This window comes from Canis lupus, chromosome 25, assembly GCF_048164855.1.
Source record: "Canis lupus baileyi chromosome 25, mCanLup2.hap1, whole genome shotgun sequence".
Classification (NCBI taxonomy): Eukaryota; Metazoa; Chordata; class Mammalia; order Carnivora; family Canidae; genus Canis; species Canis lupus.
In genome coordinates this window covers 2863276-2885923 of record NC_132862.1, presented here as the reverse complement: position 1 = coordinate 2885923, position 22648 = coordinate 2863276, and the positions used below count along the sequence as shown (strand labels likewise).

The window sequence follows — 22648 nt, the reverse complement described above, 5'->3', positions numbered from 1 at the left end:
TGGCGACCTAGGTCAGCATGGGAAAGCCTCCTGATTGGATGATGGGGCGGGAAGGCTCTCTGTGTCCAGGTTGCCCTGGTCTGAAGGTATCATTAAGTCCTTGGAGCTCCCCCCCCCCGCCCAAAAAAAAAAAGTCCCTGGAACCCTTTCCCCATTACTGGAGAATCCCCCCTGTTTGACCTGTACCCGGCTGGTCCCGAGTGGAGAGATAAAAACAGACACTACAGCTCTGTCCATGGACAAATCTCAGCACTTTATTCATCCCTTGGCAGGAGGCGGGGGCATTGCCCTCAGGATAGTCAGCCAGCCAGGTGGGGTGGCTGGGATACGTGTTGTCTGCCCACATAGTAAGTACAGCACTGATATGCAGAAACAGGAAGGGAAGCAATAAGTTAAAAGCCACATAAGTTATGAAAAATAATATATATATACTTTATATATCTCGTATCCCCACTGAGGATTTGCTCCCTTGGAAACCAATAAATAGGCAGAGAAAAAGCAGCAATCAGCACCCTTTTGGGACTTCAGGGATGAGTGTATGTCTGAGTTCTCTCCAGCCTGAGATTCCCGCACAGGCGTGGAGGACCTTGAGGCCTTGCTGGGGCCGAGGCCTTGGGGGACATGTCCCGGAAAGTGAGATGAAGGAATTGAAGACTGGGGTCAGCAGAGGGATGGGGCGAGGGGCAGGGAGGGAGCGGGGCTGGGGGGGAGGGTGGGTGGTGGAGGGGGCGGCCGGAGCTGCCAGGATCCCCATGCAAGCCCCAAAAGTGAGAGCCAAGATGAGGAAAGAGGCATGCTCCTCCCAGCGCCAGATCTTCTCTTTGGATGCAGAATTCCTTTTTGGTTGTCACTGGGGCTCCCCAGCCCAACCGGAAGGGCTCAGAGACTCCCAGACCTGCGTGGACTGTGCCTTCTTCACGCACCCCTCACCCCGCCGGGGCAGGCAGGGGAGTGGGCTTTGTAGGAGGAGGGGGCGGTCGGGGAAGAGAAGAAGGAGCTCTAACCCCACAGGTGTGGGATGTGCCGGGCTCCTCAGTAAATGAAGAAGGGGTGGAGGGGCGGGCCGGGCTGTTTGGCTTGATGGAGAGAACAGGGACCCCGAGAGTTGGGATTTGTGGGAAATGGCCCAGGGTTTTGTGGTGGAGGTGGCGCTAGGGGTCTCCAGGGCCTGGGACACCAAAGCCAGGATTCAGGCTTGGGAATCGCCTAGGCGTGGGGAGGGGTATGTGTGGTGGGGGAGCAGGGGGGCAGAGAGCTTGCACCCTGGGCTGGGTGGTGAACCCGGGATGGCAGGGAGGGGAAGAGAGGGCCAGATTCCCCTGCCTGGTGTCAGGCTGCCATCTGGCCTCCCTCTCACAGGGGGTTTGGTTTTATCGTGGCAAGAAGAGCTTCTGGAGAAGGAGCCAGGAGCTGCCTGGGCAGCCTGTGCAATCCTGACTGGCCCACGGTGAGGGCCCCGCGGGAGGAGGGAAGGGGCACGCGTGTCTGGGCTGACCTCAGAGGTCCAGGCTCAGGTCCCACACACCTGGGAAGCTCCCTCCCTTCACTCCCTAATACTGTCAGGTCTCTGGGGGGCCCCAGGTGGTGCTCAGCACCCAGCCTCTGCAGGAGCTCCGGATGTGGGGAGGGGGCCCAAGCCGCCCTCCTCGGCTCCTGATCCCTGGCTGGCTGGGGTGGGTGGACGAGGGCGCCAGCCTCGGTCCTGAGGCAGAGGCAAGGTGAGGCTTGATAAGTGAGTTTAGGGCAAGGGTTGGGCAAAAGGGGTCAAAGGTTCCTTGGTCAGAGCCCTCTGTTTGGGGAGGAGCCTCAGAGGGGAAAGGAGGTGGAGACACACCTGACCCCCGATTCCAGTTTACCCAGTCTGGCCAGAGGTTGGAAGGGTAGGACTGAAACGTTGAGATGGAGCGGCGTGCTTCTGAATAGCCGGGGACACTCCCGTGTGCCCCCCAGCTCCCCGCAACCCACAGAAAAGCAGCCCCGGCTTTGAACCCCCTCCCTTTCAGTCCCGGATCAGGCTTGCCTCCCGCGAAGCCCGGAGGCTCCACACCGCGGCCTGAGTCTGGCTGGAGGCCCTGGGGCGGCCGGGAGGGACCTGGGCGCCTGGGTCCCGCCGCCTTACTCTGAGACCTCGGACTCCTGCGACAGGAACTTCTCAGACATTTCAGTGATTCTGATCACGGGGCCTTTTTTGTTCTTCTTTTTCCGGGAGGGAGCCCTCGCCGCAAGGCCGGGCTTGGAGGCCGCTACAGGGAACATAAGGGGGGAGCCAGGGAAGGGGCTGCAGGTTTGGGAGCCGCTTGAAATAACGCCTTCGGGGCCACGATGCCCCGCGCCCTGCCCCCGTCCCCACTGCGGGCTCCCGGGGAAGGAGACTCACCGGGTCTGGATCTGGACTGCACCACGCTGACCACGGCGGCCGAAGGCAGGTCCATCCTGCGGGAGGACGGGAATGGTGGCACGTGGAGGGGCCTGTGGCCTAAGCCCCTGCACCCCGGCCCTGGGGCCCTGGGAGCGGCAGGCGGAGGGCAATCCTTGCTTGTTATTCCCGGCCCTGGCCTGCCCTGTGGTGTGACCCTGGGGAGCCAGTTCGTCCTCTCTGGGCCTCCGTTTCCCCTCCCTGCACAAATGGCTAACAGTCACCGCCACTTCACCGTGACGGACGTTTGCGTGCAGAATCGTCTTAATCCTCCCCCCGGAGGCTATGTCATGATCAGCCCATTTTCCAGGTAGGAAAACTGAGGATTTAATGAATGGGCTAAAGTCCCGGCTTGTAAGTGGCTGAGCTCGGTACAGGATCCCAGGTCTTCCCTCTGGCGGCATCCTGCTGGCGGGGAGCTGGCCCCTGTGGCACTGGTCACCATCCGCCCCTCCACGGCCCCGCCGCCCACCTGCACTCCTCGCCCTCCACCAGCTTGCGGTAGGTGGCGATCTCGATGTCCAGGGCCAGCTTGGTGTTCATGAGCTCCTGGTACTCGCGCAGCTGCCGGGCCATGTCCTGCTTGGCCTGGTGCAGGGCGGCCTCCAGCTGGGCCAGCTTGTGCTTGGCGTCCTGGAAGGCCAGCTCGCCCTGCTCCTCGGCCACCTTGATGCTCTCCTCCAGCTTCAGGCACTGCAGCCAGGAGCACAGAGGGAAGGGGTTTGTGAGCCCCGGGCGGGGGCAGGGGGAGGAGAGAGTGGGCCAGGAGCCCGTCTCTGCGCTCCGTGGAGGTGTGCAGGGCAGGGGGGTGTGCGGGGCAGGGGGCAGTGTGCAGGGCAGGGAGGCAGTGTGCAGAGAGGGGGGTGTGCAGGGCAAGGAGGTGGTGTGCAGGGCACGGGGGTGTGAAGGGCAGTGGGTGGTGTGTAGGGCAGGGGGGATGCATAGGGCAGGAGATGGTGTGCAGGGCAGGGAGGTGGTGTGCAGGGAGGGGGGTATGCAGGGCAGGGAGGGTGTGCAGGGCAGGGTGGGTGTGAAGGGCAGGAGGGCAGTGTGCAGGGCAGGGGGGATGCACAGGGCAGGAGGTGGTGTGCAGGGCAGGGGGCGTGCCCAGGGTAGGGGGGTGGTGTGCAGGGCAGGAGGTGGTGTGCAGGCAGGAGGCAGTGTGCAGGGCTGGGGGCTGAGCAGCGGTCCTCTGGGGTGTGGCTGTGGCAGTGCTGGGGCAGGAGGGACCTGAGGAGCCCGTGGAGGAGGGAAGCCCCCCCCCAGGAGCCCGCCCCATGACTCCCTGCAAGGAGGCCTGGAAGCCGGGCTTCGGCCCTGCCCCCTCCCACCAGGCCGGGCTGGAGGCCCCCAGGGAGGAGGGGGCTCTGGAGTGTTGGTGGGGCTCCCTCCCGGCGGCTTACAGAGTCCCTTCACAGGCCACCTCGTGTGATGCTCACAGCTGTCTTAGGAGGACACGAGAGGAAACTGAGGCACGGTGCCTCCAAGTGACCTGCCTGCCCAGGGTCTTGCATGTGCTCAGCGTGTGTGTGTGTGTGTGTGTGTGTGTGTATGTGAGAGAGAGAGAGAGAGAGTGCGCCCCTGCATTCCTCCCTGCCCCCCATCCCCCAGGCCTGGCTCCGGGACTCACGTGGCTCTTGATGGAGAGGATCTGGGATCGAAGCTTCTGGATGCGCACGTTGAGGTCTGCGATCTCACTGCGGCTGGTCTGGAGGCTGCTCCCAAACCCAGCTGCGCAGGCGGCCCGCTCCTCCAGCTGGGGGGCGCGGGGGTGACGGTGAGGGGCGGCCCGCTGTGTCCCTCGCAGCACCCGTGCCCCTCGCCCCCTTCTTCTCTCTGGCCGCCCCCCCATCCCCTCGTGGTCCCCAGTGGCCCCGCGGTGCGTGAGCTTCTGGAGGCCGCGGGTCCTGGCCTTTCAGCTATTGCGCGGCCGCCGCGTGCGCCCCACTGCCCGCTCTCGGGCCTGGAGGTGACGTGGGCGCCCCCCACCAGGCCGCTCAGCCCCAGCCCGCGCCCCAACCTGTCTCCGGGAGTGGACCTCGGCTTCCTCCAGGCTGCGGGCCGCGATGGCGTCGTACTGCACCTTCACCTCCTCCACGATGCCGCTCAGGTCCACGGGGCAGCGGCTGTCCACGCCCACGGTCACCGACACGTCCTTCACTTGGGCTGCCAGGTCCTTCAGCTCCTGGCCGGGCGCAGACACAGGGGCTCAGGGCGGGCGGGGGGCACCAGCATCCCCAGGGCAGTGGAGCGTGCCCCCCCCATCTCCCAGACAGATGACCCCACGTTACCGACCCCTGCCCCTCGCCCCAGTTCTGACTCTGCGACGTAGCTCACCACCTGGCTCACCCACAGCCTGGTGTCCCCCTGGGTGGAGGGGGCCGGGCAGCGAGGGGTTCTTGCCTCCGGGGGCTCACCCTGTGAGCCTGTTTCTCTTCTGCGTCCCCGTCCTCCCGAGGTGGGACCCTCTCTGCCTGGTGGATGCCTGGCCTGGGAGGGTTCAGACCCCCCTGACCCGTTATGGCTCAGTGGGTGCGGCTCAGCGCCCCCCCCCCACGGGGGCTCCCTGAAGGTCTGGGACCCACTGTCCTCTGCCCGCCTCTCCCAATCTGGAAGCTGGCGGCTCAGTTCGTGGAGAAGGTACTGGGACAGGAACCCATGAGCGATGAGGGGCAGGAGTGGGGCTGGAGGCTGATGAAACTGTACTCCCTGCCCCCCCCACCCCCCTCCGCAGGGCCAGAGGCCGAGGTGACATCGCGGCCACCCTGGGTACTCGGGCCCCTCCCCACCTGGCTGACCAGCTTGCCTACCACAGCGATGCGGTTTGGCCCTAATATTTCCATCGTCTCCCCATCCTTTAGGCTCCCTCGTTCCCTGTCCTTTTTCTTTGCTTAGAAAATGCCAGCCCGCATCCTCAGAGAGCCCCGGAAGGGTAACCCCTCTCATTTCCCCCGGCGGGCGGAGGGGGGGCCCGTTACAGGTCAGGCTCCGCGCTGTGTTTTCTAGGTGTCCTTGCCAGGCCCCACGGGGACCGCTAGCCCCCCTTACAGAGGGGAAAGCCAGCGGGCACAGAGTCCATGGAGACAGCTGTGGGCGCAGAGGGGTCCCCAGAGTCCTTGCTGCTCCTGTAAGCTCCCTCGGGCCGGCAGGGCCAAGGGGGGAGCCTCGGTCTGTCTTTCTAGCCCCAGGCCGAGCCCGACGGACAGCTGTAGGGCCTGAATGCCCAGGGTTGCCTGGAGAGGCAGGTGGGGACGGGGACTTCCTACGGGGCTGCAGGTGTCACCTTTCAGGCCTGGGTGGCGTCCCCAGGAGGTGCTGGGCGGGGCTGGGGCGGGGAGGAGGAGCGAGCGGCTGAGGCCAGCACTGCACTGGCTGAGTGAGTCAGGTGGCAGGGAGGGGGCAGGCGCCGGGAGGGAGGGTGTGGGGCGCTCAGGTACTCCTACCTGTGCCCTTCACAGTCCGCCCGGACCTTCACCTAAGTACTTCGTTCAGCAAGTTTTGCTCATTGTTCCCATTTTTCTGATTGCCTCACCTATATTCCTTCCTTCCTTCCTTCCTTCCTCCCTCCCTCCCTCCCTCCCTCCCTCCCTCCCTCCCTTCCTTCCTTCCTTCCTTCCTTCCTTCCTTTTTCTCTTTTCTTTTCTTTTCTCTTCTTTTTTTCTTTTCTTTTACTTGTTTGTTTGAATCAGGATCCAGAGGATCCATATATTGCAATTGGTCCATAGGTCTCTAAGTCTCTCATTTTATAGCTGCCTCTCCATCTCTCTCTCTCTCTCTCTCTCTCTCTCTCTCTCTCTCCCCCTCCGTCCCCCCTTGGCTATTTTTCTCATTGAGAACACCGGGTCGCTTGCCTTGTTGCATTCCACATAGTCTGGGTTTTACTGATTGCACCCAGTGCTGGTGTTGAACCTTTTCGTCCACCCCACCCATTTCCCGGAAACCCGCGGTTGGAGCTGAGGCCTGCTAAGATCCAGGCTCAGTATGTGTCTCATGACTATTCTGACCTCGGTTGCTGACTTTGGGCTCCCTCTGGACCCTGGGTCTGTCATTGTGCACCAAGAGGTTGTGGCGAGCCCCCCGGAGCCTACACCAGCAGAGGCAGGTGCTTCTGACCTATAGCTTGTCACCCCGTGGGGTCGGCCAGGTCAGCTAGAGCCTCGGGTGGGTGGATGGGGGTAGGGGGGCCGCCCCTCCCCTGTCTGCTAGCTGCCTGACCCTCCCCATCAGCGTCCCTGGTGACAAGGACCGGCTCCTGCAAAAGGAAGCTTAAGGCAAAGGCCTAGCTGGGGACAACCTGTCTCTATCTTGGGGCTCGCAGGACCCTGAGCCTGGTGGCCAGCTGCCCCTTGAGGTCTCCTGATGCAGGATTTTAGTCAGTCTTCAAATGAACTTAACTGACATCTCTGGGTGAAGGCAGGGGGCAGCCCGGCCCCTTGGCGGAACAAGGTTGATGTTTTCTAAGACTCATGTCCCACTTCCACTGCTCAGGAGCCCACGAGAGGCTGACATTTCCTACATGGCACCTGTTACACCAGCCAGGGCTTGGCTGTGGACGGTTTTGGGGATGCAGTTCTGCGATTTCCTTGCAATGGGGGTCGGTGGGCATCGGGACCAGATCGAGCCCTCTAGCCCAGGCCTGGGTTGGCATCTGTTATGGGCCAGGAAAAAAGCCAGGGCGCTGTGGGAAATACCGGAGGAGGGCCTCTCCGGGCAGGAAGAAGGGATTGGCGAAACGGAGCTGATGGAGTGGCCTCGGGTCCTTTCCGGAGAGGGGCAGGGGAGCCTGAGCCTGGTAAACAGGAGGAGGAACGGAGGGTTCAGGACGCCTGCAGACCTGTTCAGGCACGCTTGCGCCTGCTGGGCGGCAGAGGGTATAACAATGCTGGATTGTGCGCTGCCACCGTGGGCCGGGCCCTAGGGGGGATGCGTGCTTCCAAGTCGGCAGGAATGGAGCCAAGGTACGGCTGAGAGCTTCTCCTGGGAGCCGGAGCCTGAGGAGACTGGCACGCGTGTGACCAAGCCTCTGTGGTCCACGGGTCAGGGTAGGCGGCGCCTGGGAGCTTAGTGTGCTGCTGCTCGGTAAAATATAGTGCCCGATGGCACCAGGCCCTGCCCACTACCACTGCTTATTAGCCGCGCGACCCTGGCCAGGTCCCTAGTCCTCTCTTAGCCCCTGTTTTCTCACCAGCTAACACTTATTAATATTCACCAAGCTTTAGGATGTACTGACAAGCAGATCCCCATAACAGGCCGGGGAGCAGGCTCTGCTATTTTCCCTACTTTACAGACAGGGAGATTGAGATACAGAGGGAGAAAAGAACGTGCTGGAGCTCATGGAACCGCTAAGCCGGGATTCAGATCCACGCTGCCCTAGAGCTTGTGCTCTCTTAGTCATTATCCCTACCCTCTTAGGGTTGCCGTGAGGAGTGAGATTACGCGTGGAAAGCACTTGACGTGGGGCCTGGAGGTGTAGCAGGTGCTCAATAAATAGTAGCCGAGGATGCTATTCTTGTAACAGGTGAGAAGCTGGGGGCGAAATGACCAGCCTATTCCTGGAGGAGCCTCCCTCGTGCTACGAAAGCAGGCGCCAGAGCAGTGTAGACACCCCAGGCTCTCTTTGCAGTGAAGGGCATTCTGGGAGGTGCACTCGGCTGCAGGGGGGGTGGGGACAGCTGGTCTCCCTGGAGCAAGAGCTTGTGGGTGGGGCAGGTGGTGTTCTGGCTGGAGGCAGCCAGGCCCCAAGGGCGCCGGGGAGCTGGGGTGTGCCCTGGACACTCAGGGGGAAGTGTGGGCCCCGGGTTGCTCTCCCCGGCTCATGTCCCAGGAGCTGAAGGGCAGAGGTGTTGCTCGGGAGGCAGCAGCGTATGCATGAGGCCCTGAGTGTGTGTGTGTGTGTGTGTGTTGGCACAAGGGAAGCGCTGTTTTCTGAAACACAGAGGTGGGCCTCCAAGCCATGCTTTTCGGACCTGGTGTCTGCTCTAGAGTTGGAGCTGGGGTGTCCGGCCCTCCCAGGGCTACGCCCATCCGGCCGTGTTTTCCTTTCACCCGAGGTAGCCAGGGCTGGCACCCGCCTTTGCTGACACCTGCTTGGTCCCCTGCGGTAGCCACGAGCCACAGGTGGTCGTGAACACTTGAAAGGTGGCTCGTGAGAGCTGAGAGGAGCTGTAGGTGTAAAATGCATCCCCGATGTATGCCCTGCCTTCAGCCCAGGGCGTGATCCTGGTCTCACATCGGGCTCCCTGCATGGGGCCTGCTTCTCCCTCTGCCTGTGTCTCTGCCTCTCTCTCTGTGTCTTATGAATAAATAAATAAAATCCTCAAAAAAAAAAATGTGGCCTCTAGAACGACAATTACATATGTGGCTCTCCTGTTACAGTTCTCGCAGCGCCAGCTTAGAGACCCCTGGTGGGGGGAAGCTTTGTAGCCTAGGATCAGTGTTGCCTTCCCAGCCCGCAGTGGTCCCCGGAGAGGACTGCAACCCTCACAGCCGACGCCAGCTTGGCACCTCGCTGCCTCCCAGAGGGGTAATCAGTGCTCTATGCACGGAGCAACCCCGCGTCCACGGCGGTCCTTCTCCACAGCACGGCCGTGCCGGCACGAGCCATACCATTACCCATCCGTACCACCCACCGCAGGACCCCCAGAAGCACCCATCACACTTAGAATGAGGTCCAAACCCCACTCGGGCCCCGAGGCCCTGTGTGTGCCGACCCCTTGCCTGCTCTGCTGTAGCCACAGCTGCCTCTGCCTCCCCACTTCATCACCAGACTCGCCCCTGCCTTAGGTGCTTGCAGAGGCCCCGCTTCTGCCCGAAGCCCTCTCAGCTCTGCACGGGCCGGGACCTCCCCCGTCTGGGCCTCCCCTCACTCGTACCTCCTCTGGGACGCCCCCCGACCTTGACTGTCCCCTCAATGGGGTTCCTTGCAGCTCGGCCTTGTTCACTCTCCCAAATGGTCTTGCTCAGATGTTTGTGTACTTGCTTATCACTTGTCCCCTCTTAACTGAGCGGAGGCCCCCGAGAGCGTGGGCTGTGCCCGGCATGCTCCCTGCTGTGAGATCAGTGCTAGGCACCCGGCAGGCGGGCAGTGAACGTTTGTTAGATGGATGAATGCATGTAGGAATCAGCCTGGTATTATGCTGAGGAAACTGGTTTTACAGATGAGGAAACGGAGGCAGAGAGAGGCGAAATAACTGCCCAAAGCCACAGAAATGGAAGAGAAGAAAGAGTCAGGAGTGGGGTGCAACGGCTGCTAGATCCAAAGGGAGCAGGGGCCAAGAAGCCTCGTAGAGTGCCCGGGCCCATCGCTGGCCGCGCCTGGCCTACCTCCAGCCAGTGTCTGCACCGGCAGGGCCTTTGTCCCGGCTCAGAGCTTGGGCCCTGGGCTCCCCGAGATGCACAGAGCCAAGTGGGGATCCTGAAACGCTGGCTCTGAGGCCTGGCTCTGCGGGGAGTCGGGGCGGAGGAACTCCTAGGCCCCTTCTCAGGCCAGTCAGCAGGCCCTGGAACCCCAGTGGGGGCCCGACCCCCTGGCCCATATGCAGCCTCGAGGCCTAACGTCCGGGACGCTCCACAGGACGAGGCCACCGGGCTGTGGTCAGCAGCCCCTCGAGCCATTTTAGCAGGACTTTTAATTTAATTTGTATTTTTTAAAGATTTACTGATTTGAGAGAGAGGAAGAAAGAGAGAGAGCGAGGGGAGGGGCAGAAGGAGAGGGAGAGAGAGGATCTCAAGCAGACACCCCTGCCGAGTGCAGAGCCCCACATGGGGGGCTCCATCCCACGACCCTGAGATCATGACCTGAGCTGAAACCGAGAGTCCGGCGCTTAACCGACTGAGCCACCCAGGCGGCACCCACCCCCTCCCCGCCCAGGTTCAGCAGAACTTTGTGATTGACGTAGGTCCCTGCTCTGCTCTTGGCTGCGCTGCCCTAGCGCGGCACCCGGGGGTTGCAGCACGCAGCCTCCCAGTCCTGCATGCCCAGCTCCGGCCGAACTGAACCCCGGCCCCCGTACCTCCTCGCTCCCCAACCGGGGACCTGGAGAGAAGAGCTGACCTGTCCCCAGGTAAGGGAGGGCGCCCAGAGGCAGAGTGGGGTGGAGGGGAAGCGTGCACAGCCTGCAGCGGGGCCCATCTGCAGACTGCGCTCGCTGGCAGTGCCCTAGGCCTTGTGGGTCACTGTTGTCCCCCCCGCACCCCACCCCGGGCTCAGCTGAGGGCTTAGGGACAAACCAAAAGGTATCTGGAGGCTCCTCTGTCTGCATTTACAGGGTCATTTTTGTTCTGGGAGATGCTAGCATCGTCTGGGAACCAAGGAATCTGACTGCAGGTCTTCCCCCCACCCCGAGCCCCGAGCAGGGGAGGGTGACAGGCACGTCTGTCCCAGCCAGGCCTGTGGGCGTCTGCCTTTGGGTCGCATGGGTGGGGGGTAGATTAGTTCAGGCTGTTCGAGATCTCCCGGGTCCCTGCCTCTCAGGCCACTTCCCCGCCCCGCCTTGCCTGGAGGCACCGGCCCCCCGAGGGCCCTCCACGCTGGAGAAACAGGCTCTCCTCGAGCAAGAGGCCTCTTGGGCACTTGCCTGTGCTCCGTGAGATGAGGGATGAGGGGGCGTGTTGGGTTAGTGACAGCAGCAGGGGAAGGGGTTCGAGACTGTTCCGTGGCCAGAAAAGGCGAGGGACTGCGGAGGGTTCCATGCCCCGCCGGACGCCTCCCTTACCTGGGGACAGGTCGGCTCTTGGCTCAGGGGACACTGGCCCCATCTTCTCACCTGCTCGTAGATGCTTCTCATCAGCTCCACGAAGCTCTGCAAGCCTTTGAGCTTGGTCTCCAGCTCGGTCCGACGAAGGCACTCGGCATCCAGGTCCTGGGGGCGGGAGGCGGCTGAGTGCCGGGGCGGGAGGGGTCCCACGGCAAGAGAGGGGTGCCCATCTCCCGGGGGGGGGGGGTGGTTCCTGGGGGGAGCCGTGGGGGAGGGCAGCTCCTCGGGTCTGTCTGCTTTCCCCGGGAGCCTGAGGGAGGGAGGGCAGAGGGCCCTGAGGAGGGAGCCCCAGGGGCAGGCGGGCGGGCTACCTTCTTCAGCTGCACGAAGGTGAACTCCATGTCTGTGCGCCTGGAGATCTCCTCCTCATACCTGGGGGGGGGGGCAGGGAGAGAGAGGAGAGAGCTTGGGGTGTGATTAACCCCCCGGGAGACCCGGAGCAGGGCTCGGGGCCTCTGCTGTCCCCTGTGGTGCCTCGTGCCAAGGAGGAAAAAGTGGCCCTCGCCCCGGGGCTGCAGCCCCTCATCTCCTCATCATCCTTGCTGAGCCCCTGACACCCGCACGGCCCCGGGGAGCAGGCAAACCAGCTTCCCATTGCCTCGCTCCTCCTGCACCGTCAGCCAGTCCTCTCCCGAGGGCGCGTCGATCCCCTTCCTGGCTCTTCCTCACATTCACCTCCCCCAGGGAGCCTCTCCTGATTGCACAGCTCTCTGGCCCCAACTTTGTTCTCTCATCTTTTCCCTATCTCCTGCCCCCAAGAATCTCCATTTCCAGCAGGCCGCGCCTTTGGTGGAGTCTGCGGAGGCTGCCCCGCTGTCTGCCCCCAGCCCGCCCTCTCCCTCCTCCCCGCCTCCTCTCTGCATCGCCCTCCGGAGGGGAGAGCGTGGACGTTGCAGTCAGAGGGACGCACACTGGGTTCTTGGGGAGGCCGCTTGCTGCCCCCTCCTTCCTGGGCTCGCCCGTCTGTCCGGGTGCGTGCGTGTGCGCGTGCGTGGCGGCCCAAGCCCGCCCTGGTACAGGACACACGTGCACCGTCCGGACGCGACAGAGGTGAGCTCCCTCTCTCCTTAGATTTGCATCCTCCTTACTCGGGGCCACTTTGTGTTTGGCACAAGGATGCTGTTGGGTGGGAGATGCGGTCTCTGACCTTAACCCCTTCCTCTAATCAAACCTCTGTTGTGCCCCCCGCGCTCCACCCCGGGGGGGGTGTGTCTGCCCCCCACCGCTCCTCAGCCTCAGCCCTGCACCCTCAGCGGATGGGGGAACCCGCGGCTTCCTTTTCTTCCCTCCATTCCAGGGAAGGCCTGAATCACTGGCGGCTCTAATTACCTGCTCTAAGGCCTGCCCGGGTCGCCGACCTCACAGCGGGGCTGTGTCCCCCCGGCCGGCGCCCATGTCCGCTTGCTGCACCTGCCAGCACTCAGGCCTTCTCCACCAGCCTGACGTGAGAAGCTGAGGGGAGCAGACCCGAGTTGGTAAGAGCCCCCCGGGCCCCGGGTGTCCGGGACTCCGTGTGCATGGTGCACACTCGCCGTGGCTGCCGCTTTGGCTTCCCCGGAGCCGGCAAGGGGCTCTCAGGACACACGGGTCACGGGCGTGGGGTGGAGGGGGGACCAAGGAGACCGGTCTGCAGTCTGGGGCCTCCCGGGGCTCACGAGATGCCCGGGAAGCATTACTCGCACCCTTTCCTGTGCAAGTGGGCTCCAGAGCCACGCTCCAGCGCTTGGATCCCGGCTCCTTGCTGCCTCGGGCGGGCCGCTTGTGTGCGCCTCAGTCGCGCAGCAGCGACGTCGCGGGGGTATAGGACATAAGGCTTGGTACCCCCTGAAACCATTATTACCACCTGAGCTCCGCTCTAACACCCTGGCCCTCAACCCCTCTGCCTCGGCTGCAGCATTTCTGGAGACAAACCGTGGGAAGCCTCGTTGGGGTTCTCGGCACTTCCATCCCAGACTCCCCACTGGGAATTTGGAGGCCTCTGAGGTCTTCCCTGCCCTGGGGGTAGGGGGTCTAGGGAGCCCTAAGCTGGGAAGCTCCTCGCTGGCTGGCCCTCCCCATGTAGGCCCAGTGGTCAAGGCTCTCCCCTTCTCCCCTCCCGTCTGGACAGCAGAGTTCATTCTGGTGGAGGGCAGGACCCTAGGGAGAGCTGTCCCGTGTGTGTGTGTGTGTGTGTGTGTGTGTGTGTGTGGGTGGGGTTCTGAGCTGCCGAACCTCCTCCTTACCCCTCACCGTCCTTCCCATCCTTCCGTATACCTTCCCTCCTCCCTTGTCACCAACTCTACTGGATTTCAGCCCTACTTCACCCCCTCGACCAGATGCTCTTGTGCAGTGAGCCTCCTGCACGACTGTACACGGCACCCCTGAGTCACTTGCTGTGTCGCCTTGGCAAGTGGTTTCCCCTTGTCGGGCCTCTGCTTCATCCTTACTAAATACAAGGCTTAGCTAGCTGATCCTTGGGGTCCCGGAGACATCAAAGCTTTTGGAAGTCTCTATCGCTACCGAGACTTGGGTAAATGCCATCTCCCCTACTCCACCCTCAGTGCCCTGCCAGTCTGCCAGCCACCGGTTCCCAAATCCATTCTCAGCCCTTTCCAGCTTGTCACACCCACCCGGGCCCCTGCTCCCCCTGCCACTCCCCAACCCCCGCCCCCCCACGACTTGTTTATTTCTAGGACTGAAGCGGATCTCATCGGCCTCCTCGGAGAAGCAGGGCGCACCCCTCCCTGTCAGGGCTTGGCCTGGCGTCTCCTGGCTCCTGGGCCCCCCGCCCCCAGGCTCTACACAGCCAGGCTGCAGCTTCCCTGGCTCTGGCCTGTGGCTCTAGAAGCCCCCCAACCTCACCTCCCCCAAGCCTGGTGGGTTTCCTACCCGGAGACGGGGAGACAGGCCCTGGGCCCAAATAGCAAGCTCAGGGCGCAGAGGGAAACCGGACGGCAGGCCAAATGAGGAGGCTGAACCGGATTAAAGCAACAAGCAGCGCTTGTACAGAGCTTCCAGTTACACATACCCCTGGATGTGACCCGGCTGGGCTCACAGGGGTGGCCTCACGCCGTGGTGGCGAGGGTTGGGGGTGACACTTAGCACTCACGGCCCTGTGGCTGCGGACCGCTCCCTGCCCTCTCTGGGCCTGTATTTCCCTCCCTGTGAAAGGAGGATCCCGGGCCCCCATCCAGCCCCCAGGCCCCCATCCAGCCATTCTCTGATTCTTCGAGGGCCAAAGGGCTGCTGGATATCCGTGAAACCAATCTTGGGTCCTGGTGCCCACATGATTCCCCTCATCACGGCCAGGTGTGGAGCTGGGCAGCTCAGAGTGGGCAGCGGGCTTCCCCGTGGGTTTCTGTAGGAGCTCATAGGGCAGAGCAGGGGCGGGGCGGGGGAGAGGCGGCCCCTAGGCCGTGCAGGGGCCCAGCCGTGAGGAGAGCCCAGGCCAGGGCTGCAGGTCATGCTTGCTGGCCAGAAAGTTCCAGCTAGACCCACAGATGAGGAAACTGAGGCTCCCCCGCAGAGTGCGGAGAGCTTCACCTGACCATCCCCTCTGAATATGGCCTGAGCATGGAGGGGTGGGTCACATGGAGGGGCGGATCCCTGGACTCCTGACAGGCTGCCCGAGCCCCACCTGGCTGGCTGTTCCCAAGGCTGCAGGCCTCACCTGAGGTTGGCAGGGCTCAGGCCGGGCGAGTGCAGGAGGAGGGGAGGGGTGGGTTCAGGCACATCCCGTCCTCCCGCACCCAGGCCGGCGGCCTCTTCAAAAGGAGACCAGATCAGGGACCCGGGTGGCTCAGGGGTTGAGCACCTGCCTTCGACTCAGGGCATGACCCTGGGGTCCCGGGATCGAGTCCCACATCGGGCTCCCAGCATGGAGCCTGCTTCTCCCTCTGCCTGTGTCTCTGCCTCTCTCTGTGTCTCTCATGAATAAATAAATAAAATCTTAAAAAAAAAAAAAAAGACCAGACCAGAGGAAGGGACACAGGGGCACAGCCAGCCTCTCTGGTGTGTCTCAGCCTCCTGGTCCTTGAATCCTGCCCGCTGTGGGGCCAGAGACGCCACCTCTCCTCCGAGGGACCCAAGCACCTGCCTCTCCCGACTGCCCAGTTCGGTTCAGCAACCCTGTGCCAAGGACCACTGTGCGCCAGGTGCTTCAGCCCTCCGGGGGGCGGGGGGTAGAAGGCTTGCCATTTAAGGCTGCCGGGCCCTACGCCGAGCTCCCCACTTCCTCCTCACGCCAGCCTCAGGATGGTTCAGCATCGGCATCCCCACCCCACACAGGGGGATACTGAGGCTCGGAGGTTGACGACCTGCCCGAGGTCGCAGAGCTGGTGAGGGCTGGAGGCCAGCAGCGAAGCCCTTCCCATCTAGGAGCGTCTCGCAGGCTGGGGCTGTGACTTCCCCGTCTCCCCAGATCGCTAGGAGACCACTGAGGTCACGGCAGGCGTCACCTACAGGGCACTGCTTCTTTAGCCCAAAGCCCCACCGGCTCGGCCCCTGCCTACCCCACGTCCCTTTCCAGCCCGCTCGAGAGCCAGTTTCCAGACCGCATCTGAGGCAGGAGCCCATCTGTTGCTCCCGCTGGCGACGCTTTCTCATGGCCAGTGGAATGCACGGGCGGGAGCCGGGCACAGGAGGGGGGCAGGGGACGGGAACTGCCTTGGTGCCCAGGCCCGGCAGGCACAGGGCCTAGCTGTCCATCCGTGTAAGACCGACTTTGCTGCACGAGGCACTATCAGGGAGGGTTGCTGTGGGCTCACCGCCATATCCTCCCCGTATTTTGAGTCCTGGCGGGCACATAGTAGGACCTCAGGAAGCACGTCTGTAGTCAAGACATGTTCCTGGGTGCCCTGGGCCTTGCATCTGGGCGCAGGTTGGGCATCTGGGCACCCCGAGTCCCCGCCCGCGGCCCCCTGCAGGACGCTCCGTACCTGATCCGAAACTCCTCGACCTTCTCGAGCACCTGCAGCAGGTTGGCCTCCAGCTGTCCCCGCTCCTGGCTCACTTTACGCAGCTCCTCCTGCAGCCGGCCCTGGTACTCCTCATAGTGGTGCCCGAGGTCGAAGGTGCCCGAGTCCTGGCCTTGCAGGAAGCGCCAGCGGGTCTCTAGCAGCTGGTTGCGCTGCTCCAGGGCTTGCACCTGGGAGAGTAGGGGGGCGGCGGTGAGAGGGCCAGGCGTGCACAGGGGGGGCGCAGGGGCCCCGGGACAGCCGGCCAGCCCGCATGGGGGCATCCCCGGGCGGCGGCAGCTCATCTGCTCCATGCTCAGCACCCCGCGGGCCGCACATGCAGTCGGATCACATCTGCAGCTCCTTGTGGCTCCAGCAGAAGATGGAGAGATAAGGAGGGAATCAGAAAGGGGAGGGGCCGATTAGCAAAGATTTCCTAGGGGAGGAGGGGCCGATGTGCCAATGAGGTGACAGGCCGTCGGCGCCCGCCTGGGGCGTGGGTGGGAGACCCCGGGAGAGTAAGGTGTCAGAGGCCCAACTCCCGCACCCGACAAGCCTAGTCTCATCTTGCCGCGGAAGCTCGGCTCGGTCCTTCGCTGGTAATCCTCCCGACGGCCTGCACTTGTAGCCTCGCCAAGCCTCAGTTTCCCCGGCTGGAGATTGGGAAGGACACGGCCCGCCCGGGCCACCTCTCAGGGCTGACTGGGAGAGGAAGCTGGGGGTGTGCTCGGGGCGGTAATACTCGCGAGTGTTTACGGGTTCCCTACTGTGCGCCAGGCCTTGCCCTGCACGCTTGACGGCCTCACCTCATCACATCCCACAACTGACGGGCTAGGTACGCCGGCCGCCGCCACACGGCGCAAGGGGGTTGGACGACTTGCCCAAGGTCACAAAATTAGCAAGTGGCAGAGCCAGGGGTGGAATCCAGGGCAGTCGGGGCTTAGAATCTCTCAACCCCTACAACCCCACAGGCCAGTGTCGCGTTGGGCCCTGGGACCCCCCCTGCCCTTCCCGGACTGGCTTCTGCCTCTGGTTGGGGCCCGCGTGGCCTCGAGGGTGCGACGGCCGAGGGCTCCGGGCGCAGCTGCCTCCCTCCCGCTCTCCTGCTCACTCGGCCGCAGGGGCTCCCGCAGCGGCTCCCGTCCCGGCTGCGGCTCGCAGGCAGGATCCCCCTCGAATCCTCTCCTTCCCCCCACGCGGGGCAGCCCAGCGCCCTGTCCTCTCCAGGCTCCAGCCGCCCTCTGACTGTCCTCCCCACCATCCCCGTCCCTCCGTCCCTCCCCGTTTGTGCTCCCAGGTCCCCCTCCTGCAGGAAGCCTCCTAGAATCACAGCTCAAGAGAGGCGCCCCTTCCTGATGAGACCCTCACTTGTCCTGACCTGCCACCCTCCCTGCCAGGCCAAGAACCACCTGCTCTCTTCTTGGGACCCTACGGTTAGGGCGCCCACGCCAGGGGCAGCTGGGAGACACTGGCTGGGCAGGCGCCCCGATGTTCCCTAAAGGCACGAGCGAGCGGCTGGCCGCCCCCCTGCCTGCTGCCAGCAGCCCCCCAATCACAGCTGGAAGAGCCCCCTTCAGAGCATCAGAGGCAGGAGCCCTGCGGATCGCCTGGTTTACTCTCCACCTACAGTCGGGGAGGTGGGGGCCCAGGGTGGTCCGGGGACTTGTCCGGGGTCCCTAGGGCGGCTTGCGGGCCACGCCTCCCCGCCTGGTGGCCGCTGCCCACCCTGGACCTTCAGGGACTCCCTGTTCCTCCTGAATCTGGTTTGCCAGGTGGGCCCTCCTCTTTCTTCCCGTCCTGCCCACATCCTTTTGGGTTTTCCCATGACACCCCAACATCCTCGAAGGGTCGGCATCAGGCATCGGGCAGCGGCAGCTGGAGGACTGGGCGACGGCCTTTGCGGGCTGTCGTTCCCCCGCTTAGCTCCCGCTTGCCCCGGACGTTGTGGGGCCGGCGCCGCTGGCACAGCCGAACAGGTTCCGTCGGCACGACCGTGAGAGGGTTTCTGTCTTGCGTGTGTGAGAGGGCTCGCTGGGGGGGCAGATACGTGCGCACCCCGCCTTCCTGGGGTTTTGACAAGCCAGAGCCGTGTGTTTACACTGAGGGCGAGGTGAGGGGAGAGGCGTGAGGCTCCTTCCTCCACCCCAGCAGCACACACCCTGCACCCAGGACGTCCTTCCCTTGGCCCCGGGCTTCCCTACGGCCCCGCCGGGAGGAGGCGCGCCTTTGGCTACCAGGCCAGCCAGAGGGCACCTGTGGTGGCAAGAACGGGGCAGCCCTTTCCCCTGCTGCCATCGGGGGAGTTTCTTGTCGTCTCAGTGGGTGGGGATGGAAACTCATCCAGGTGTGCAAGGCTCCTCCCTCTCCGGAACAAAGGCCCAGGGAGGGCTGGGTAGGCAGTTCATTGCTCTAACCTGTCAAGGCTGCTGCGCACTCACCTCTCAAGTCCCCTTCCTCCCTGTTCTGGCCTCTACCCCCCTCCCCCCGCCCTTACATGGCAGGTGGCAGCTCTAGGAGGGGCCTCACAGAGCAAACCCCTCGTCTACCTGCTCCCATTTACAGATGAGGAAACTGAGGCCCAGAAGCACAGCACTCACCGAGGCCCAGCTCCCCCGCCCGTCTGCAGAGCAGGCCCAGACCGGGGTGGGGACAGAGGGAGCTCCCGGGGAGGGAGGCTTCGGATCCCCGGCGCACAGTCCCCGCAGGCGAGCCTACCGAGTGGGGACCCCGGGGCACGCGGGTCCTTCTCCCTCCTTGGGGGATGGCTGTCAGTTGTCAAGTCCCCTGCCTGCCGGGAAGGGCTTGTTTGTGCCCCTGTGTGTGCAGGTGCCCACTGCATGGTGGCTCCGGCGACTTCCAGAGGCCACACAGGCCCACGGGCAGACGCTGTGGCCGTCCGTCCCTCTGTGTCCAGGCATTTCAACACCCCTCTCAGGTTCCCTTCTCACTGCCTCCTTATGTGGGCTGCTGGCCCTGCCTCAACCTCCCCTCCTGCTGCCCTCTCAAGGGCTGTGTCCCTACCCATCCTTCCACTGGCCTGAGCTCAGGGCCACGTTCAGAGCAGCAGCAGAGCAGGGAGGCGGCGAGTGGCTTGCTTACGGAAACACAGCCTGCAAGTGGAGGCCCAACACTGACTGCTCTCCGGGGACCCTCGGCTGACTCCTGGGGGTCACTCCCCATCCTCCTCTTCCTCCTCCTCCTTAGTGCTCCCTGATTTCTCTTGGCGCCTCAGAGGGCCCAGAGGGGCCGTGGACTTGAAGGGCTACCCTGCCTGCTTCTCCTCTTTGCCTAGAGCCCCCACCCCTGCACTGGGCATGGCCTCTGGCTCCCAGGCCCACACACTTCTTTCCAGTCCCCTATAAAGGGCCCCCAAGAGGCTGGCACCCACGGCTCCTTGCATCCTATCCTGACCCCTGGGCACCAGCCCCAGCCCCTTGGCCCCCTCCCTGTGCCCACGTAGCCGTCCTGTCCCCATGGCTGAGGCGCAGGGTGATATCAGCCCTGGCGCTCAGAGGAAAGCCACCCATCAGAGCCAAATTACATAGCTCACCAAGCATTCCTTTTAAGGGATTAAAGCGGTTTCGGAGGAGGTGGCTCTGCAGGGACCTGCCTCCCCAGGGCAGCAGGCTGTTTTCCTGGGGCACACGGCCCAGCGGCGCAGGGCTCTGCACAGCCGGCCAGGCCGGGGCCCCGCGGGAGGGAACGTGCCACCTCAGCGGATGGTTGTCCTTCTGCAGCTGTCACTTCCCAGCCTCATCCCCCGACCCCTGGTCACCCCAGGGTGTGGGCAGAGGAACGCTGGTCTGGGCACGTGAGCTGCGGGGAGAGGGAGATAAGCCCACGGACCCGAGGTCAAGTCCAGACTGTATACCTGGTGGTAGCGTGACCCTGGGCAAGGCCCTGAACCTCGGGACGCTGTCGCCGCGTCTCTACAGTAGGGGAAATAGGCACCGGGGAGCGTGCTCGGGGGCCAGCGGCGCACATTTGCAAGGTTGCCCAGAGAGCTGGGCGCGGGCAGATGCTCCGCACGCGTTCCTTCCTTCCCTCTGCCCCTCCCCACGGTGCCCACCCAGCAGCACACGGCGGGGCCCGGGTCGGGGGGACAACGCAGACCAGGCCTGCGGCAGGGGCAGAGGATGGGCTCTGGTTTACTGAGCAGGAGGGAGAGGTTGGCTTTCCTCATCTGTCGGTGGGCACAAGGTGACTCCTTCCATGTGGTTGTCGAGGGAAACGGAGGCAAACGCGTGAGGCATCCTGCACGGTGCCTGGCGCGCGGTCAGCGGTGAAGGCAGCTGTTGCTCCCATGATGCTTACGGTCATGCCACAAGGCGGGGGGCAGAGCTGGGGGCCGCTCGGGGGAGTCTCCCGGCGGAGGGGAGTGGGGAGTGGGCTCGGGAGGCGGGCAGGGCTCCCTCGGAGCTCTCGGAGCCCCTGCCCCGCGGCGGGGACGGACAGCAGTGCCACACCCGCGTGGGGGTCTGGGGACGGACTCCCTCTCGGCCGTGGGTGCCGCGGAGGCCTGGCTGCCCGTCTGCTTCTGACTCGCGACACCGATTCTCTGCATTCCTATCTCCTGACATGCTGCCGCGGCCTTCCTGCTGCTCAGCCTCCTTCTGGAGGCACCACGTGCTCCGCTGGCCCCGCTGACGCTTCTGGCCGCGGGAAGCTGAGCGGCGCCAAGGCCTGGAAAGGGGGGGGCCCTCGGGAGCCCGTCTCTGCCCCCTGCCTCGGGGCTGGATGGCAAAGCACGCCTCTAGCAGCCATTCCGATGAGAGGGTATCCTCCTGGCCACACTTGGGGCTCCCCGCTGGGGTCCCCCCAGGGGGACAGTGACCCCAACCCACGAAGCACATTGTTGCCCAGACATCCCTGGGAGCCGTCCTGGGGCCTCTTTCTCCCCCAGTGCCCGGGCGGGCGGCTCAGGGCTTCTAGCTCTCTGTTCAGAGCTCGCCTGCCTGCGCCTCATTGGCTGGGGTCAGGGGTGGGGCATGATGCTCCAGAAACACGGAGCCCAGCCACCGGGCCAGGTCTGAACGTCCTTTTTAGGACCTCCCCGGCCCCCACGTCTGCTCACCTTGCCAATCAGGGAGGCAAATTTATCATTGAGGACCTTCATCTCCTCCTTCTCCTGGTTCTTCTGCTGCTGGATGGCTGGGTCCACTTTGAGGTCCAGGGGCACCAGCAGGCTGGAGTTCACGGTTACCTTGGGGATGGTGCCGGCCGCCTCGCAGCCTGTGAGGCTGCGGGAGCTGAAGCCTGGCCCGGGGGTCCCGCAGCTGCCCCATCCCGAGGTCCCAGGCCGGGGGCCGCCCGCAGGGGTCACCTCACAGCTGCTGAGGCTGCTGAAGCCAACGACGCAGGAGCGGCAGGCCATGGCGGGCCCCCGGGCCCGGGACGCGGGAGGGAGGGCGCGGGGATGTGAGCGAGCCTTCGAGAGGTGGCGGGCGGCTGGCTCTGGTCGCAGGCAGGGCAGGCTGGGGACTGAGGAGCAAACACCTGTCCTACAGTGCTCATTAGCTCCAGGAGGGCGGGACGCCTCCCAGCCCGACCAACCTGTTAGATGATGCGATGCTCCTGCCCCTCCCCCGGCACCAGGCACACATCTCCTCCCAGGGCCCGAGCCCTGCCCGCTGGAGGGGGCTGGTCACAGGCCCCCCCGCCGAGCTGGGCCCGGCTCCCGGGAGTGGGGGCAAGGCTGGGCTGGCTGGTGGGCTGGTGCGGTGGGGCGGCGGCAGAGGCGGGCCAGGCCCGCGGAGGAAGGACGGAGAGGGAGAGAGCGCGCACCTCTGACCGCAGACCTCACCGCATACCTGAAGCCTGACGTATCTGGGCTCACATACTTCTGGAAAAGATGAGGCAAGCCAGGCCGTGCGCTCCCGGAGCGCAGGGCAGCCGTCCTGGGCGGCGTGCCACCCTGGCACCGGGAAGCAGCACCTCCGGATTTATCTCCTCGCGGCCTAAGAGTGTGCCTGGCTTATCTTCTCTTCCTGTCTTCCTCCCTCTCCCCCTCGCTCCTTCCTTTGACCTGTGCTTCATTGAGCACCTGCTAGCGCAGGCCACGGTCTCAGAGGCCCGAGAGGAAATCGATGGCCGAGGCCAGGAGCGCTTGGCTTCGGACAAGTGAGAACTGGGCTCCAGGCTCGGCCTGGCCGCTCGCTGCCCTCAGGCGGGGCACCTGACTTCTGTGTCCAGGATGGAAATGCTGCCCCGACCCCCACGGGGCACCTCCACGGGGCTCCTCGGCGTATTCGCAGAACTTGGTGGAGGGCAGGGCTCAAGGGCCTCGTGAACGGTGGCTACGACCCAGGGCCCGGCTGCGGGGCGGTGGCAGGGGTCACTGTGGCTCCTCCTCAAGGGCTGTGGGATGGTGCTCCTGCCCCGGCCCTCCCCTCCTCTCCTTTCCTCCACCCTCCCTTCTCCTCCTGCTATTGCATCTTAAGAATGAAGTATCTATGGGGACGCCTGGGTGGCTCAGAGGCTGAGCATCTGCCTTCAGCCCAGGGCGTGACCCCGGGGCCCTGGGATCGAGTCCCGCGTTGGGC

The 22648-nt window shown here is 64.1% G+C and overlaps 1 protein-coding gene across 1 annotated transcript; it reads right to left on the bottom strand.

Annotated features, from left to right (window-relative positions):
- Positions 1 to 1980: 1980 nt before the first annotated feature.
- KRT80 (keratin 80) lies at positions 1981 to 21682 on the bottom strand. Its single transcript, XM_072797833.1, has 9 exons — positions 21181 to 21682; positions 16089 to 16297; positions 11484 to 11544; positions 11182 to 11277; positions 4437 to 4601; positions 4047 to 4172; positions 2889 to 3109; positions 2378 to 2433; positions 1981 to 2243 (listed from the first exon to the last, which is right to left on the bottom strand). Exons 1-9 carry the CDS (start codon positions 21478 to 21480, stop codon positions 2116 to 2118), a joined length of 1362 nt encoding a protein of 453 aa, XP_072653934.1. The 5' UTR covers positions 21481 to 21682; the 3' UTR covers positions 1981 to 2115.
- Between the last annotated feature and the right edge of the window lie 966 nt (positions 21683 to 22648).